This window comes from Uloborus diversus, chromosome 5 (genome assembly GCF_026930045.1).
Source record: "Uloborus diversus isolate 005 chromosome 5, Udiv.v.3.1, whole genome shotgun sequence".
Classification (NCBI taxonomy): Eukaryota; Metazoa; Arthropoda; class Arachnida; order Araneae; family Uloboridae; genus Uloborus; species Uloborus diversus.
Window position 1 is genome coordinate 149,177,347 of NC_072735.1, and position 20,420 is coordinate 149,197,766.

The 20,420-nt window shown below is 30.8% G+C and overlaps 1 protein-coding gene across 1 annotated transcript in view; it reads right to left on the minus strand.

Annotated features, from left to right (window-relative positions):
- Positions 1–1,115: 1,115 nt before the first annotated feature.
- LOC129223393 (putative polypeptide N-acetylgalactosaminyltransferase 9) overlaps positions 1,116–20,420 on the minus strand; it is a 134,004-nt gene continuing 114,699 nt past the window's right edge. The window contains exons 5-10 of the mRNA XM_054857984.1: positions 18,624–18,741; positions 17,220–17,405; positions 15,427–15,555; positions 5,947–6,057; positions 4,515–4,643; positions 1,116–2,573 (exon numbers count right to left, since the gene is read on the minus strand). Coding sequence (XP_054713959.1) covers positions 2,415–2,573; positions 4,515–4,643; positions 5,947–6,057; positions 15,427–15,555; positions 17,220–17,405; positions 18,624–18,741 — 832 coding nt within the window. The 3' untranslated portion in view covers positions 1,116–2,414. The remainder of the gene's footprint in view (positions 2,574–4,514; positions 4,644–5,946; positions 6,058–15,426; positions 15,556–17,219; positions 17,406–18,623; positions 18,742–20,420) is intronic.

Here is a 20,420-nt window from a genome sequence, read left to right on the forward strand (position 1 = left end):
AAACGTGTAGCATTGGTAAGTCTGTTACATTTCCACTCCCTCCTATACTTTTACTTGAACACATCTTCGCAGTTTACTCGGTTCATCAAGTGAAGTTTCATTTCTAAAATAACAAATGTAAAAATTTGTTTTGTAAGTTTTAATATTAAAGGAAATATTTTGAATCTTTAAAATACATCCTGACAAAAATTCCATAGTGAAATTCAACAGCCTAAACGTTTCACAAAACACTATCAATTTTTAAGAAATAAATGTGGGTTTTAACAAAAGCAGTTTAAATAAGAACGGCTTGTTTATTTGCGTGTTTTCTTGACTGTTGTTAACATTTTTGTTTCGACAAAATAGTTTTTTTTTTTTTTTTTTTTTTTTTTTTTTTGCGCCAAAACAGATTTTTCCAAACGTTATTTACTTATTTCTTTACTGGTACTTTAATCCAGATTGTGACATTTTGCTTCTCATATTGTAATATAAAGTTTACTAAGTTTTTATAAATAGGTATATTGCACACACCAACACACAAGAGCCCTAAAACAACTTATCTTCTTTCAATGTGTCAGCGTTGAAGTTTAAAAGGTTTGATTCCTGGGTATAAATAATAAGCTTAAGCAGTAAAAAAAAAGATATGAGTGGGAGGGGGGGGGGTGGATCAGGAAAAAATATTAGTAAATGATGAAATGTAATATGATAAATTACAATAAAATAAAGATGGAAAATTTAAGACTGCCTATAAGCCCCAAAGAGCATTTAATGACAAAAACATGGACTAACGTGTAAACAAAACAGCAGAGGGCGTAAGGCAACTGGTTCTTTTGCTTGATGACGCACCAAATCCTTGCTTTACATTAATTATTTATTTTAACTAAGTTCTTTTATAGGTTTTTTTCATATTTCTTCATCTAGTAATTTTTGCCGTCACATTTGAAATGTTTTTGTCGTTTTTCCATTTTTTATTGTTTTATTTTTTTGTTTTTTGCGATAACTTTTCGAAACACTTCCCGCTCAATTTTTTAGTGCGATGTAAAAACTTTTTAAACTGTGTATATATATATATATATATATATATATATATATATATATATATATATATACAATTATATGTGTGTGTGTATAGGAACACGGGATAAAAGTGCCTTTAAAAATATCGTTGTTCAAATGATACATAAGATTAAAATTTTGAAATCACTAGAACAAGAAAAAAAAATAAATAATGGTAAATACATAATTTACCTCAAGATTTGCAAAAGGAAACCTATAAATAGCTGATCACCAAGTATGGTATCCGAGTACACGAAAAAAAAAAAAAACGTGGAGTTTTTTCCTGCATTATTTACAATAAGAGCTTATAGATATATTTTTAATTTAGATCGCATCTAAAATAATTTTAAAAAATTTATCGTAAATAGGAAAATTTAAAAGCTCACAATCCGTCAACTAGAAACCCATCGCAAGATATTTTTTGCTATTACTGGTTCAATTAGAAATCAAAAGTAAGCTTTAGGTGCGTCAATCCCTATTTCTTTGGAATATTATGCGCAATATTAATTTACAGTATAAGTTCCTAAAGAAGAATTTTACATGGCTCTTTTCACTGACCAAACATTTGATTTCATACATTTCTTTACGGAAGAATCTATGAAGGAATTAAATCTTCTCAATGCAGTTTTTGAGAAATATTTTAGTGTTTAATCTACTCGGATACCATAAAAACAAATTTGCTTGATATATTTTTTTTTATCACAAATATAATTTTTACGCGAATGTTCTACAACACGTTTTTCTGAATAGTTAATTTCTAAATCCTTTCTAACTTTTACCGGTCTTTTTAAATTAGAAATATTATTGATTGTATCAAAATATTTCAACCACATCACAGCAGGTTGATATACAAAAATATAAACACATTACACCCATCATTTTAAATCAGAATATCTTTTTGCTTGTCATTTTCTCGCTTAAAGTTTCTTCTTTAGTTGCTCTAGTGTCACTTATTGGAATGTTTTCAGAAGACAGCAAGTTCGATAGAAATAAAAAATGGCAACGTATGTCTCCCTCTTTTGTTTCACAGTACTATAGTTACATTATTTTATAACTGTAGCAACAATTATTTGAATTTTAACCGTTAAGTACAAGAGGAATGATTCTAAGGCACTTCCTTGCCATACTGTTTATCAAATAATTTCTCGTTTGTTTTGTGTACATAAATTGATAATGTCAATCTTTTTTGATGAGCTCTTTCAACGAATTCTTGGCTGGTTTCTTTCAAACATGACATGTTCCTGATTTTTTAGTTTTCAATCAATTAGCAGAGAGCTCTCTTCAAAAAAGTTATCCACAATTGCGTTCAAGAGCAATGGTGAAGATATTTTTCTTAGGAAAATGAATAGGATGTGTCCTGATTAATTTTTAGAAGTCCACTATAAAAATTCTGTATGCTGTATCAGTTTGGATGGATTATAGTTTTGAAATGTCCATTTCTGCCTTTCGGTGCCATTGCATTCAGACATCATCAACCGCTGCTTGTCAATTGAAATTTCTAAGCATTTCTTGCTACTGCCATGCTGAATGCTATGTGTCTGTAAAAGAAAATTGGAACTAAATTAGCATAACTGGTCAAGCAAAGCAATAGAATATATAAAATAAAAAATAGCTCAAATCATTATCAATTTAAACAATATGTATTATGTAAAGGAAAAAAATAAATAAACTGGGGAAAAATAGCATCATATTGCACTGAAAACAACCTATTTTCTCTGTGCATTAACAATCTGCACCATATTAGTGCGCCATTATACTGCAGTTACTAAGGTGAACTCTCATCGAGCTCAGTTAATTTTCTTGAAAACTAAACAACAAAGGATCTTGGAAACACAGGTGCCAAACCGATACTTGGCGAAAATATGACAAAGAAAACGTGAGTACGCCATTTTTTGATTACTAATTCAGTTTTCTCCGCCATAAATACTAAGAGAGTTTCCAGATGTAGTTGAGAGTACCTTGGGACACTGCTAATTTTTAAGAATCTATTTTTAGTAGCCACGTGTTTGTAATCTCTAATAATAGCCGTCACCACTAAATGGTGCCATGGTAAAAATCCGCATCAAATGAGTAAAATTGAAGATTTTTGAGAGAAAGAAATTTCATGACTCAAAAGTAAATATTTTCTTCATTTTTACTTCATTTTCCGTCTTTGTATTTGTGAATTTAATCAACTGAATTTTATTTTGTTACAAAAGAGAAGCATTTTAAATATTTTGCTTATGAGAAAATAATGATAGTGCATCCTGATTAACCATCATTTTGGTTTTTCTTAAACAACGTGGTGATTCTACCTTGAGACAGCCAAACATTTTGTACCTTAGGAGACGTTCCAAGGTACAACATATGCATGGTTCTTAATAATTGAGATATTTTTAGGAACATTGAACAATGTTCTAATCTTATGTAATCTTTTAAACACATTTAATGTTAGGTCATAATTTTTTATTCATAATTAATTATTCATGATTAAAATTATTACCTTGATATATATATATATATATATATATATATATATATATATATATATATATATATATATATATATATATATATATATATATATATATATATATTTATTTATTTATTCTGGTGCAAATTGGTTCAAGTTATATGGATTTTTCGTGAATCATAAGGACTTTCCCATAGTACAACAGGATGTGTCCTAAGGTACAATAGGCTGTTGTACCTTGGGGCCACTTAAAACTTTTATTTTCCATGGCTGGCGACATTTTATTTTCATACTGCTTGAATTTTAAATAATATATTGCATAAAAGTATTTTGGGGTTTTTTAATGTGACTTTTAGATTTTAAATTGGAATCAAATTATTGACGTTAAAAATTAAAATATGAAAAGTGTCCCAAGTTACAACAATCTCCCCTACGTAATTAAAAATATCGTAAAATTCGAGATACTTTTCTTCTCAAATACGCAATCTTTTCTCACAAAAACACATGTAAAAACAGGCACTAAAGTTATTGTTTCATGTAATTTATCAGTGATACAAGCTGATCTTTTATGCCATTTTTTCATGTTATCGAATTTTAGATTAGTGTGAGTAGTATTATAATTAGTAATGTACAAACATTAAAAACATTTGAGTGACGTAAGTTACTAAAATAATATTTTGAATCATATTTCCTCCAGAAAAGCCCTTGCATAGTAACAGGCATTTCGGACCTGATTGAGGTTTCAAAATTTTTACAAAATAAAGAAAGATGAGAAAAAAGGTTTTAGGGTAGAAATAAAGTTAGCATTTAATATCACTGAGGTGCACAGCTTGAATCGTCAAAATGTTAGTTTCATACAATGGTAGATCAAGTAAAACCAGCTAGAGACATACATTTCCGTCAACCATCGGATATTAGATTTTTTTTTAAAATGTATACTATCAGCAAAATCTATTGCTAAAAAGATTGTCACAAAAGAAAATGTTGATAAACTGAAATCTACAGGCGGAAACCTTAAAAAACTTACATTTGGATCATAAAACCATAGTTGATTTCCTTTCGATCCATGGCAAGGATATAAAATGACATCTTTCCCTGCGTAGTCCAAACAGGATTCATCTCTTCTTATCTCCCCTTCTTTGCTCAGCATCCAGTACTGTAAAATAAAATTTGGTTTTTTGATATAGTATGCATTTTACAATGCAAGAGCCTGAACTCTCTTTGCCATAAATCGATTTTCAATAAAAAAAAAAAAAAAAAAGAAGGAAGAGACAGATTTAGCCATGTGTATGCCTGTGGTTCTAAAAAAGTAAAGCTAGTGTTCGCTGATGCTCCTCTACTGATGTGAGGAAACAATTCAAAAATTATTGCACATGAGCGTGTATTACAATCAAATCTTTTTCAACGGTGAAAAGCTTTGAACTTTTCCAGCAGCATTGGTTTTAAATATAGTGGTTATTATGTAATGTTAATACAAAAACAATTACGAAAACCCTACAAATCCATAGTCATTAGAAAATGACGTGAATGGTTGTTTATGGGACTAGAGTAACGACACCAGTAACAGATATTTTTAAGTTTGAATTCAAATAAAAGTAATTTTATGTGGGTAAAACTGATGTTGCGGTGGCCTATGAATGCGGTGCAACCATCTAGTGTTATCATAGTGAATTGTATGACCCAGTTGGTATTTGTAGAGCAGTTGAAAAATTCTATGAACGTCCACCACGAGGTCAACTGGTGTTTCATGTACATTTAAATTAAATAGGGCTTTAAAACCGAAAAACAAAGAACTTTTTGCATATTTTGAAGATAAAAATGGAATTTTGTCCATTACACATCCTTTCCTCATCCCATAATCATATGAAGTATCGTCAGATTATTCGGTGTCTGTAACTAGGAGCCGGAGCTTTTTTTTTTTTTTTTTTTTTTTGAAATTGAGCAAACAAAAATAGTATTAACAAATTCATAGGATCCAGAATCAGTCAAACGTTCGATGATAAAGTATCTTAAAAACGAAGTTCTGGGGCGGGTTCATAGCAGTCTTCACAATAAGTATATTTATATTCTAGGATTGGAAACATGATTTAAAATTAAAGGTTCTGGGTTGGGTTCACAACAGTTCTTACATTAATACATATCATAACTAGGAATGGCATGTGGTCTAAACCAATGACTTTGGGACCAGTTCATTAAGTTCCTTACATTTGTGTAGATTGATAAACTAGGGTTGATAAAAGGAATTACAACACATAGTTATGATAATGTTTATTCCTTTAACTGGTTTCAACCCAGTCGAAACTTCAGTGTGTAATAAGTTTATTCTGTAGCTCTACATCGACACATTCTTATAATTTTTATCGAATGTTCTAGTTTTAACAACTACCATGAAACACATCTCCTTTAGAGAAAGATTGTTTTTAACATTTGAATTGATAAATTAATGGTTTTTTACTTACCTGATTTCCTCCTTGACCGTGGCATGGCCACAGTCCTACAGGTTTGTGTAAGTCATCCCTGCGTGCCGGACTATCTAGGCAAGTATCAGCACCATCACCCAGATTTCGCACCTAGAAGATAAACAGATGATTTAGAATGCAAAAAAAAAAAACACCACTTTCATCATACGTCTCAAAGAAAACACGATCAAAGAATTTAGAATCATCACTACATAGTATAAAATGAAGTCTCCAAAAAGGCGTCTGTGTGTTTAAACGCACCAAACTCGAGAACTACGTGGCCGATTTCGCTGAAATTTTCACGGTTTGTTCCTGAAAAGATTGGCAGACCGGTTCGAACAAAATTCGATGAATAGTTCTTTTTGTTTCCAATTCCGGCCCAATTTTCACACAAATTCCCAAATATGGGGGTGAAAAATCACTTACTTATATTAATATTTTGTACTTTTGGAAGGGGTAGAATTTTCCACGTTCTACGCAATTTGTTTCAATGTTTTAACTTGGTTAAGGCGGGAGTTATTTGTGTTTTTAGCACGAATTTTTTTGAGCCCAGCTGAAATTTAGGCACTACTTTCTTCATTAAACATATCAATAGAAACTGAAGGAATTATTCCACAGTTTTCGTTTTGACACCATTGGATAGAGCGACATTTTTACTCCAGATCTGACTTGACCTTTGGTCTAAAAATGAAGCTTTTATCTCATCTAGAAAAAAAGTTACAAACATTGAATAATAGAAGTTCTAGATTCTCATTTCCATTCCAATTATTGATGTTTTATTTGGCCATAGTTACGTCATTTTACTTCGTTTGTTTCTTTCCATGATTCTAATTTTAATTTCTTAGACCTATTTTATTTTGTGTTTCCATGGTTACGCTTTTTACAACCATCTTTATCCTTTCAATTTTCTCAAAAGTATTATTTGGAGGGGAAATTTTGCATAATAATTTTCTTTTCTTTTATTTAAACCTAATTGTTGAATATACTTTACTTGACCTAATTTTTATTTTCAAGGTAGACCGGTCAAAGGCGGGCACCTCAGTTAAGTTCACTATACAGCAGGAAAGTTTTTAATCGATTAATTGATAACCAAGTATAGTAAATAACATACTGGGTATGGTTGCAGGACAAACGATACTTATATAATGTCAATGTAGAAAACGTTTATGCTGAATGAAAATCGGCAAAGCAGGCACTGTGCTTTACTACTGAAATATATTTTTTATGATGTTTTACATTTTAGATCATATTTATACGTACTAGTAACATTATACTTTAATCATTCACATTTTTTGTCGTTCAGCAACTACTTCAATATTTACGTAGTACACACTTTCCACATCATCAATAGGAAAATAACGCATCATGCATACCATTAGCTCAGGGCCTAAGTTTAAATAATCTTATTACAATTGAACATGACTTGGCTTTGTTAAATGTACTTTTGCTTCAATAATTAATCTCACACTATTCTATAAAGCTAGAATATAATTTGCTGTTGTCCGTGTTGGATTTAATACAATATCTTCTTTTTAAACTCGTACTTAATCAACAAATAAACAAATAATTCTTCTCCGGTTTACAGTATTTTTTAATTATGAAATACGCTGCCGCGAATCATTTAAATAAATGCGCGGCGTTTAAATTATGTTGAACCAATGCTTTGTTGTTGTGGCATTTGGTATTATAAAGGGATTAGACAAATATGATGCTTTATATTACTTACTGCAAACTGTTTTTTTTTAATTGATGTTTTGGCAAAAAAATCAGGAAAATTGCTGAACGTGAAATGTACATTATTGTTTAAGTCAAATTACACTAACTTATTATCCTGTTACACGTGATCCACGTTTCCCAGCTGGTAATTGGTCGCTCGCGGAATATCCTTTCCTCCTTAGTCGCTACCCATATGGCTAAACCTTCAACAAACTAGACACGAGGGTGATTAATGGAGTTTAAGTAAATAAAATTAAACAACCAAAAATAAACAGTACTTGATGTTTTAAAAATGAAGTAAATTTAAGCTACGTTTACTCCAGTAAACTGACTCTAAAACAACTTTAAGCGCTTGAAACTTAAATAAAAACCAACACAAATTGAATAAAGATGTTTAAGAAAGACGATCTCAAACAAGAAATGTACACGCCTCGAAGAAACCTGAGTCTTAAAGGAAAAACCTAAAAGCCACGTTTAACTTTCACTCGAGTGCATAATTCATGAAAAATGTAACTAAAAACCTTCAGATATTACAAAAAAAAAAAAAAAACCCTAAAAGAAGGGAAAGAGAAACCTGGAGATGAAAGTGCTTCAACACTGTGGTTAGGGGAGAATCTGTTGAATACTTAAATACCTTTTATATATACAAAACCAGACACGTTTCTTTTTTGTGAAAAGATTGCTTGGAACGTATGATTTTTGAACCATCAAAAAGCTTTTTCAAAGCAGTCGGATATCGAGTACCTCTGGAGAAAGAACGGAATTGAAAGAGCAAGAGATGTTTCGTGGATTCTCTGGAGATTTGTGGGAAGGAAAAACATTCAGGGGGTTGAGTAAGAATGAATAAGTTTAATATGTTTTTTCCCCCATCATTAGCACCTCTGTAAAATTATATTTGCGCATTTATTGAGATTAAAGTAGTTTCAAAATCGTGATATATATTTTTTATGAGTTAAATTATTTCACATGATTTCTTCCATCAATTTTTTTCCTTATTAGCACTTGTGCTAAAAACGCTTGTTGTGTATTTAAAAGAAATTTCATGCGATTTTTTGCAATAATTTTTCATCACAACTGTATTCTGCACAACGTAAATTTAAAATGCTTTCTCATGCATCTTATTTACAAAACAAACACTTTTCTCCATTTTGAAAGAATATTTGAACTGCATTTTTTCAAAACTTTTGAATTGACTTGTTTCCCCTTTTATATAAAAGCAAATTAAAAGTTTAATATGTATTTTCATCGTAATGAGAAATTGAACTTTATCCTGAATTTGATATCTTTCATACTTTTTTTTTTTAGTTTAAACAAAGTAAGGTTATAACTTTGTCTGTACAAAGTATTGTATTAATATTGTACTATTAAAGCATGTTACCAAAATACTTAGTGTTCATTATTATAGTGCCCATAATTTTATGAGATTAATAAGAACTCTTTTAGTATGAACTCAAATTTGGTTTGAACTGTCAAATACTTAGAACTTTAGTAGTGATGTTTTGATTTTAAATTATAATTGTATTGTGATTATTAAATTTCAGTTATTTATGGGTCATTCTGACAGAATGTCTTTTTAATGTCCTCATTATAAATTACTAAATTAAAAAAATCACACATTTTGAAATTCTTAGATGATTTTCCGAGTACAACAAGATATTTAAGATAAAACTTCTGTATTTTATTTTTTAATGTAAATCTAAAGAACCAACATGTTATTATCTCATTTGTTCCGACTGTTAGTAAAAACGAAAAAAAATAAAAAATAAAGCAAACAAACAATTAGTTCCCATTTTTGTGTTTTTATATCAAAGTATTAAAAATATAATGAAAACAACTCATTTTAAACTTTATTTCCGAAAATGAAGATTTCTAAAATCATTTATAAATGTGTTCCTCTGAGCGGCATCATTACCCCGCAATAGTTCATTAACTTGTCCAAGTAGCAATGAAACTATAAACATTAATCTTATATAATTTAAAAACTGAGCGTATGTATTCATGTATGTCTCTATGTCCGAGTTACTTTTCTCGAACGCCAATGAACTGACCATTGAACCAGGTCTCGATAGATTCGTCATTTTTCTTCCTTTATGTTTGGCCATTTAACATAACCCTCCGGTAATAATTGGCGGAGATATCAATTAAAAACTATTAATATGGATACTTAAATTTCGACATAAAATCCCTATTCTTCGAAGGCTTTCCTCCATTCAAATTATTGTTCAGTGATTCATCTAAATTTTCCGTAACAATCTTTTGTAATTAAAAACTGAGCGTATGTACCTATGTATGTATCTATGTATTCATCTATGTCCAAGTTACTTCTTCTGAACGCCAGTGAACTGACCATCATACCAGGTATCGATAGATTCGTTATTTTCCCGTCTTTATGTTTGGCCATTTCACATAATCCTCTGATAATAATTAGCGGATATATCAATTAAAAACTATTAATATTTTGATAATTAGATTTCGACCTAAAATCCCTATTTTTCGAAGGCTTTCCTCCATTCAAATTGTTCTTCAGTGCTTCATCTCAACTTTCCGTAACAATGCTTTTATTAAAATTTGTACTGTTTGATCATGGATTGTATGGAATTGGCAAACAACCAGTTAAGGTGACTCCATTTGAATAAGGGGAAAAATAAAAATTTTATGCGCGTATTCCGCTCATTTGAATGAGACTCTGCTTAATTTAGAGGCTGACATATATCTGCAAAATCTGACATCCATGAAAACTAATAGATGCTTCCATTTCTGCGTGTAAACCGGATGTTTACCTTTCCATACAATCCGTGGTTAGACAGTAGCGGTGAAGAAAATCACTGAGAAGAAAGATCTGGTGTCATTTTTTTTCTCGAATATGAACAAATAAAATTCTTGCCTTTGTTTTAAAGGCTTTTCCTGTAATCGGAGTATTCAAAATGTTTACTTTTCGGTTATTTTTACACAATCTGCTGCGAAATTTTACTTATTTATTTATTTATTATTATTTTTATTTTGGTTCAAGCCAGACTGTTGAACAAGCGTCACTTCACATAACGTTTATTTTCGAGGTAGACCGCGAGGCGACGCAGCTAGTAAAATAATTAATCGTTGACAGATTCCTATGAAAATGGATACAGGAGCATATTTTTGTCTTCAAGTAGCTGAAAGTGTGCCTTTGGAATAAATTTTAAAACGTCAAATCTCACTAACTTTTAAGAGATTTAGAAAATAAAATAATGCATTAGAGCTGAATAGTCATGAACTATTTCCTACATTTATAAGTTTATAATCTCGGAAACTAATAATGCCTGACTATTAAATTTAAACAAATTTTTCATCCTCTAACAATGTGTGGACGTGGCCAGATTAAGCTTCTGGTTGGAAGGAGGCTATTATGGTAAATATGGATCAAAGTTCAATATTCGGGCACAAATAAAGATCCAGGCGCAATTTTTCATAAAATAAAACCATCCTGGGACCAAAAATAACACCAGCGTTCTTATAATACAGGGTGAGTCAAAATGACTATAGCGATTACAAACGGCTAGAACTATTTAATGAAAAAAAATATCAATAAGATTTACACAGAAAGTAGACGGAACTGAAAAATTTTCTATGCATATCTGAGAGATTTTCTATGTGTCCTCCCTTGGTCACACGGACATTATCTAAGCAGTAGTCCATTTCACGCCATACATTCTGAAGCAATTGTGCAGTAACCGACGCAAGCACATTACAAATGCGAACTTTCAGTTCTTCAATTGTTTTGGACAAGGGAAGCACAAACACCCTTTCTTTCACATAACCCCATAGAAAGAAATCACAGGGTATCAAGTCCGAAGATCTCGGTGGCCAAGAGCAAAAGACATCGTCGGCAGCTCCACTTCGCCGCACCTGCGCTTTACGTAAGTTCCTTTACGTTTTTGAAGTTCCGTCTACATTCTGTGTAAATCTTATCGATATTTTTTTTTCATTAAATAGTTATAGCCGTTTGTAATCGCTATATTCATTTCGACTCATCCTAACACCGGAGTATTTGAAAGGAGGATATGATCCTGTGCCGCAAACACTGCACATATGTGCACGAATTGTGCGCAGGTGTGGGAAACCCTTCTGAAAATAATCACTTCTTACTTGTTTATATAATAGAGACGGACTAGGGTGCCGCGAGAAAATTCTAAACCTTGAAAGGCTGCAGCGAATTGAAAAAGTTTGAGAACCATTGCTATATAAAATGTCTCTACGGTTTTCCATTCTCTTATTTTTTCTAAATTTCACAAGCTCAAAATGGCTGTTTTTGTAAGAATGATCTTTAATCATTTGTCATTTAGTAGACTTTGAAATTTATCTATTTGCATGAAACTTTTGAAAACGTATCTTGAAGGATATGACGAACTATATCTTTCCTCTCAAAGGTTAAACTCAAAGCATAAATGTGTATGCAACAACTGAAAATTTGAGTTTTAAACCATAAATTTTGGTCAAAATATATAATTTAAAACTTAGCAAAACGCGTATCAAAAAATTATTTTCATGTGAGACAAATAATTTTAATAAAGACCTATTATTTAGACAATACTAATCATTGAACGAAAAACTAGAATTTACTCTCTTTAATGGAAATAACGGCTAATGTTTTACTTAAAAGCTTAAAAATACTTTTGAAGGGAACATTTATCCACATTATCGCTCAACGTGGACGGTATAATTAGTAGCCGCACATCCTTGAAATTTCCCAACTGTGATATAAACTTTTCTAACTATAATTCCGCACTATTTATTTAGGCTGTTAGGTTTTTATAAATTAACCGTTAATAGTCACACATCGTGTATTTTTTAGTGCATTGTTGTATTTAAGTACACATCAATTAAAATTGGCATCATTTAACACCTCGATTTGCTCAAGCATTTTTTTTTACCATTAAAAAAATAAAATAAAGGTATAAAAACCGACGCACATCTTAAAAAATATACTGTTTTTAGGTATAAAATGGAAACATTCCCCCTTAATCACAATAGATACTCTAAAATAAGACTACTTTTGGTAGAAAAGTTACGGTGCAACCTAAAGTAAATAAATAAATAAAGGTATCTAATGTATGTGCATGTTGAAGGGTAGAAAGAAATTGCTGCTGAATATGAAACGGTCATTTGGAGGGATACATAATCCGAATATTTTTCAAGTCAATCTAAGTTCCGGAAAGAGACGATATTGGTTTTTCTTCTGACGACTGCATGTTTTTAGAAAGTAAATTAAAGCTTCTCCCAGAAAATGCTCCTATAGATTCAGCTGAGGCATTTACACACATTTAAACTAATGTTCAAAATTATTTCTTAGTCGTGATTTTTTACAAGCAGAATATTTATATTAATGTTTAAAATTAGCAAATTACTTCAAAGCAATTTTAATTTAAAATTTTAGATTAAGAGATAAATATTTCGAGGTCGGTCAGTGAGATTTTCTGTCAGTTGCTGAACATTACTCAATATGTGAATAAAATATATCGAAACATTTGCAACCAATATTTTATCAAACTACTTTAGAAAAACTTATGCAAACTGTAAAAGTTAAGAAGTGCGTCATTTTTTTTTTTTTTTTTTTTTTTTTGGGTGTGATTTTTTTTTTTAATTTTCTAGTGAGGTGATTTATAAAAGTGCTCTTTTTTTAAATAAAGATAGTAATTATTAGCTGTATTGCATTGTTTTACTAATGCTGTGTAAATCTACGGGAAATAAGCTATTCGCTAAATTGTATTGATGTTGGGTGAACAGGGCAATTCTGGCAGTAATGGCCACCATGTTTTCTTGTTCTAATATCGCCCACTAAAGTATTCGCATTATCACGCAGCAGGCGATACATACAAAAGAGTGACAAGGCAAGAATATGGAAGGCAAAAATCCTCAGCATCATCTAACAGATTTGCTCCTTTTAATATCAATCAATATCCCTTATCCTCTACATCAAATTCTAAGGATGGATCAGCAGCTATGTTCAACAGTTCTATAAACATACCATCGAAAAAAAAAATAGAAGTATGAGATCAGTGGCACAGCATATGGGGGGGGGGAGGTTGGGGGTGTGAAAACACCCCCCAGTGGCGTTATTTTAACATAAATGCGTATTCTAATGCAGTAGTTTAAACATATGAAAGTCAAAATTAAACATAAAAAAACCTCCTCCAGGAGGTATTTTTGATCAAAAAACCCCATCCAGGAGATATCTTTGGTCAAAAAACCCCATCCAGGAGGTACCTTTGGTCAAAAAACCTCCTCCAGAAGGTATTTTCTTTTTACCAAAAAACCTTCTCCAGAAGGTATCTTTGGTCAAAAAAACCTCCTCCAGAATGTATTTATTTTAACCAAAAAACCTCCTAAAGAAGATTTTTTGTTTTGCAAAAAAAAAAACAGAAGGTTTTTTTGGCTGCGCTAGTGCATAAGATGGATTCCTTTTGACAAGCCAATCCTTGATCAAACTTTTAAGAAAAGAAATACAAGAAAGAGAAAGCCATTGCATAGTTCATTTCGTTCGGATAATAAGATTAGCCTCAACAAAAGGTCTGTACAAAAGGTATAATATATGAGAAACCAAGGTTTTTTTTTAATGTCCAAATTTGTAGATATTAAGTACTTTACATTTATAAACATAATATGTTTCATACAATAGATGAATCAACTCAGCTAATTTTTAAAATTAAGTTCTCTAACTATTCAATATTTTTTAAAGATTTATAAATACTTTATAATGCTTAGATAAGATGTGATTTTGTTTTATGTTTTGCTTTAAGATAAGGTTTCCATCATCGTGTATCTTTTTAGCGCAAAATAATATGTTGAACAATTACTTTTCTTGACTATGTTAGTCATGGTGTACAAGAAAAACTGCTAATTTTTATTTTGTTCTTAACTGAAATTTTAGAGTAAAAGCAAAATTGCAAGAGTTAAAATCTGTTGTTACACACGCAGAAAGATTGATCTATGTAGCTTTGCCTGTTGAAGTTAAGATAGTGTAACGCAATATAGTTAACTTTAGAGCAATGCATTCTTAACATGCAAAATTAATTTATAAAAATAAAATAAACTGAATTAATGGTTTTGTTAAAAAAAATCACTTGATTCAAATCAATTGATTTAAATCGATGATTTTTTTTTTAATCATTTTATTTAAATGAAGCTGATTTAAATCAACGAACCCTATGTAAACGTAAATTAATACTTATTTTGTAGAAAGTTAAAGAAAGTTGGTTTTGCCATCAATCTTTGAGTTGAACCGCACCATTGCTGCGGTCGCTCATCTGGTTTGCTAATTCTGCATTACCTACCAGTTTGTTTGGCTCTCTTGGCTGCCTTAAGAGATTTTTCGCCTCCAGCTAAAGTGATTCCTATTCCGGGCTGATGAGTGCTAAAAAGCACGAAACTGCAGTCATCGGATGGAATAACTGAGCTGGCGGTGTATTTTAAGTAAATTAATACTTGTTTTTCTTTTTATTTTCTTACACTTTCTATGTAGGCGATATTAAGGACATCTTTTCAGAAACTGCAAAATTTTATTGTTTAGCTTCTTTTTACCAACGAGTGCAACATACTGATGATATCAACATTTTACTGCATGACTGCATTTTACTGCATTTATGCATCATCCATATAATATCACAGCAAATTGTGGTCCAATTTCATACTTGTTTTCGAAATATTTATACCGTCGGGTAGCAACTTAATTCAAGTGGGCGATGATTGGGAACCTTACCTTAATTTATTATTGTATTTTTAACAGCTTACCTCTCCAGACGCCAACGCTTCTCCAGGGATGAAAAGCTCTGGATAAATATTCTTTAGATACCATTCAAAGGATTTACACTGTAAACTATTTCTTAGTTCTACCCTAGAAGATATGTCTCCAAAATCTCCCTAAAAGACATCAAAGTAAATTACACATAACTTCCAACGGAAAAAAATCACAATTCATTTAAAGCACAAAAAAAAAAAAAAAAAAAAAACTGAATCTGAGGAATATCAAGTTCGTATACGAGTTTAGTTATTGTACAAAAGTAACAATATTTAGGAAACCTATTATTTGTTTTTCCATTTCTCGAATTAAATGTTATAAATATCTTCTTCTGAATTATCTATGTATACTTAAAAGTGAGAAAAAGTTTTAGCAGCAATACTCAGTTAAAAACCGTACTGTCCAACCACGGATTGTATGGAATTTTCAAACGTCCAGATAAGACGAATCTATCTGAATGAGGGGGAAAAGTAAAAATTTGATGCGGGTATTCCGCTCATTTGAATGAGACTCTGCTTCTGCAAAAGCTGGCATCGCTAAAAAAATGATAGATTCGTCCATTTTCGGCTGTAAAACGGATGTTTGTCTTTCCATACAATCATACAATCCATAGTCAGACAGTAGCGGTTATCTGCAGTCTAGATTTGGTTCCGATTTATACAAAATATAATTTTCTAAAAATCTTTTTATTACTACCCAGCACGATTATTTAGGAAAAGTCAAGGAAAGATTAAACATTTTATGAAAATGCAGAAGATCAGTTAGGGGAAAAAAGTGTGCTTAGGGTCAAAATGACACCTAGTGTAACTCTAGGTTTAATTTACTGAACTGGAATACGAATGAAATCAGAGCTGTTTTGGCTAGAACAATAACATGTATTTTAATGGAAAGTTGAAATCTTTCTCTTTTTTAATAAGAATTTTCACTTGATGACTTTTTGAAAAGGAAAAATTGTGCGTCATGCATCAATTTAACAAAGGGAGAAACAAAGTCTAACTCGTGTAGAACAATATATGTAGCAGACAATACTTTTGTAATAACCGATTGGATTTTTTATCTTAATGTACAAAAAAATGCTTTACTTACAGGGTGTCCTGAGAAAGACTGACTGTTTTTAAAAATGTATAACAGGAAAACGATAAATGATTAAAAAAAAAAAAAATCTTGCAGAAAACTCATGTGGTGGGTCATAAATGTTGTCCCCCTGTATTCCAAATTTTAGTTGAAAATTATACCAATAGATGGCGCTGCAGATAATAAAACCGTAAATCAAGAAAAAAGAAACAATAGTTTCAAACAATCGTCGGCTGTAATCCCATATCGCAATCGGGGGAAAAATCGGAGAATTTCAATTATTTTTTGTGTTACCGGCTTACTATGCGCAGCGGCATATATTGAAACAATTTTGAACTAAAATTTTGAACTCTGAGGGAAAAAATTTAGGGTCCACCACATGAATTTTCTGCAAGAACTTGTTTTTCATCATTAACCGTTCTCCGGTTTTGAATTTTTGAAAACAGTCTGTCTTTTTCAGGACACCCTGTACATCAGCACTCTTAATACCCTTCTTTGAAAAGTTTAGTATTGTTCTTAAAGATAAAATTTCATTGGATGGCTATATGCAACAAATAATACCTTTAAAATTTTTTAATAATTGATTCGATGTATTTTCTAAATGAAAATAACATTGTTTGACTTACAGCTGCGCGATCAACCCACTTTTAAGTGGTTTAGCATTCCTTACAAAAAAAAAACTTCATTGATATATATTCAAACTTAAACTCACCAAGTCATTACCTATCCTTTGGTAATAATATTTCTTGTAGTCGTCCAACCAAACTTCCGCCAATCGAACAGAATTTCTCCTCAGGACATTAACCCCCGATCTCCACTTGTAAGGGCTTCTTTTCCGGAAAATGTGCCCCACGTGAGAGCAAGGAACGATTTCCAGAGTCCCTCCACACATCCATGTCTAGAAACATCAATAATGCATTTAGGTGAAGAATGGAATACTTCCGCAATTTTATGCCCGTCTGTTAAACTTAATTTGCTACATATATTTTTATCCTCTAGAGAAAACAAACTTTAAAACAGAATGGAAGAATAACACTTATCGATCTTGCATTTAAGTGTAAATTCGCATAAACTGTAAAAGATAAATTTCTTTTCTGAAAGGTTCCAAGACTAAATTCAAAGATTAGTTTGAAAGTCAGCGTAAAATTTTAAGGAACGTAGAGTTGTTGGCGCTATGTAACTTTGTGTTTAGCAACGTACGGTCTGTGAAATTAATCTAACTAAGGAAGGTACTATATTGGAAACTGGGGTTTAAGTTTTGATTTCTAAATACTTCAAAGCACAGTACATAAATTTGTCTTGTACAATTTTGTGTCATCTTCAAACTTAATGTTAAAAACATTTAAAAAGTTGTATTGATGTGGTTTAGAGAACATTTATTTTCTCTTTTTGGTGTGATTTACAAGTATATAAATTTTGTTTGATTTCCCCTCCCTCGTTTCAGTTTTAAGGTCGGTATACGTTTTCACTTCTCAGGTGACTTTATTAATTTGCTTCATAAAGTGCAAAATTCAAATGAAAATGACAGATGACACGGCATGACACATTCAGTACTGATAGTATAGTGCTTGAAAAATTATTCGCCGACTCAGACTATTCTCAGATGGAAAAAAAGACAAAAACAATCAAACGCACAGGAGGAATTGATCACTTCTTTAGAGCGAAATATACTTATATGCAACAGGCAGACAAACAAGCATTGTATTTTATTGTTAGTAATCCTAACAACGTTGAATGTCCTATTTCTTTATTTTGGCATGAAAAGTGGAGTTAAAAAAACAGTAAATAATAAATAAAAGGAAATAAAGCGTCTGTGAAAGAAGAACGATGTTTATCCACCAAATTCAGCACAAAGATTCCTTGTTTGTAAAAAGCCCATTCTTCTCAAGAAACAAGTACTAACAACCTATGATTTGTTAGCACGTATGCAGTCGGAATAGATCAATGTACACTACTGAGCAGCAAACTTCTAGCCGTACCTAACAACTAAGAAACAGCAAACAAGGAAGCAAAAAGAAAATAAGTACCGGCTATCAATCAATATATCTAAGACCTTCAGCGAAATAAATATCATCGGAAGTGGGAGAAAATACAAGAAACATGGATTTTTACTTACCTTGAAAGAGAGTTCCAAGTTCTCCCCGCCCCATATATCGAATCCACTATCGTAGGTGCCCAGCCTTTCGAAAAACTTCTTGTCTATAGAAAAGAGTCCGCCGGCCATTGTGGGAGACCTGAAGAAATCAATGAAATGAAATAATTCTTAATCACAACTTTTTTCCCTTTCCTAGAGAACGTAGAAAAATCGAGTTCTTTGACTTCATAAAAAAGCACGTTGCTTATGAGGATTAATTTTATGAATGAAAAATCAATTCTGAGAAAAAAATTTGTTCATTAAGATTACCTTTTTATGTTTTCTCGCAGTGAATATTTACGGCTTTAAGGTTAAAAAAAAGATTTAAATATTACGAAAAAAGTACTCTTTATGAAAACGTGTTTCTATATCTAGATTTAATCTGGTTGGCGCGGAGTCTCCTCACCCTTCTTTTCTTTTTAAATTGTATATAGTTTGTTAAGGTGAAAAATAGAACACGATTTTGCTCATTTATCATTAGTTAATTTAAATTTATAAAAGAGGTTTACAATTAAGTATGATTGAGTATTTTAAAACTTTAACTATACATATATATATATATATATATATATATATATATATATATATATATATATATATATATATATATATATATATATATATATATATATATATATATATATATATATTAAAGTTTGGCTCTGAAATTTGTTATCATACTTATTTAGTGACTGCATTACGTAAAATAGCAATATAATTTTAAAAATTTAAAGGTGAACATTTTTTTTAACATTATAGCAGTAGAAAATTGAGTATCTTTTTCTTATTCAAAATTTTCGACATGTTTTTATATGAGAATCAAGAAAAAATATTATTCTATTTGGACATATTCTTGCGTACAGTTTAAAAAACCTTTAACGGGATCTGATAAATTTGTTCCGGTGTGTGTAATTTCCAGATAATACGAACTCCAAGGAAGTAGTACAGTGGTATGAGATCTAAGTACTCTTATCCTTTCAAAATATTTTTCTCTTTTGCGAAAAAATAAATAACATTGTATTTTGTTCACTATATCTTAACTGTTTTGAATTATTAATTTATTTATTTATACCATTATTGTTTCTTTTTTTTTTTCATTCTATGAAGCACAAAATTTTAAATATTTATGTTTCAAATCTCATTTACATTCGCTGACTCTTATAACCAATATGGGAAAGGATAGTTTTTAAGCTTTTTTTAAGTTATGAATGGAAATCAAATTGATCATTCTTAACGAAAACGTGTGAACATAGACAGTAATTAAAAGCTGGTCAAAACTCTAATTGCTATTATTCCTTAAGTTAAAGGAAAACATAGTTATAAACTATTGTTCTATTCATAATTATTTGTTTTCTACTCCTTATATACTTATATAAAAATGTAAAGTAAAATGTTCAGATTCAGTAATTTAAATTGCAAGGGGAAATTTGAGGAATAATTAGAAATTGAATGCAATATAACATTTTTCCATTTGTTTAGAATGTTAATGGAATTAGAGGAATATAGTTCGTTTTAAATAGGACGATTCTATGATAAGTAATGAACATTTGTTTTGCTAAAATACAAATCGATTCTGAGGTAGAAAAATCATTAACTAAATCCTAAATTCCAAGCTCAAGAAGAACCGCTATTAAAAAAGGGGAAAAACTATAGCTTTAAGATTTCTTTTTTCGAATTGCACTAAGGTTTCCTTAATAATTTAGAAAATTCTCTTTAATTCCGTTCTCTAATTTAGAAACTTTAGATAGCCTTAATAAGCACCATTTCATTAAACTTTAT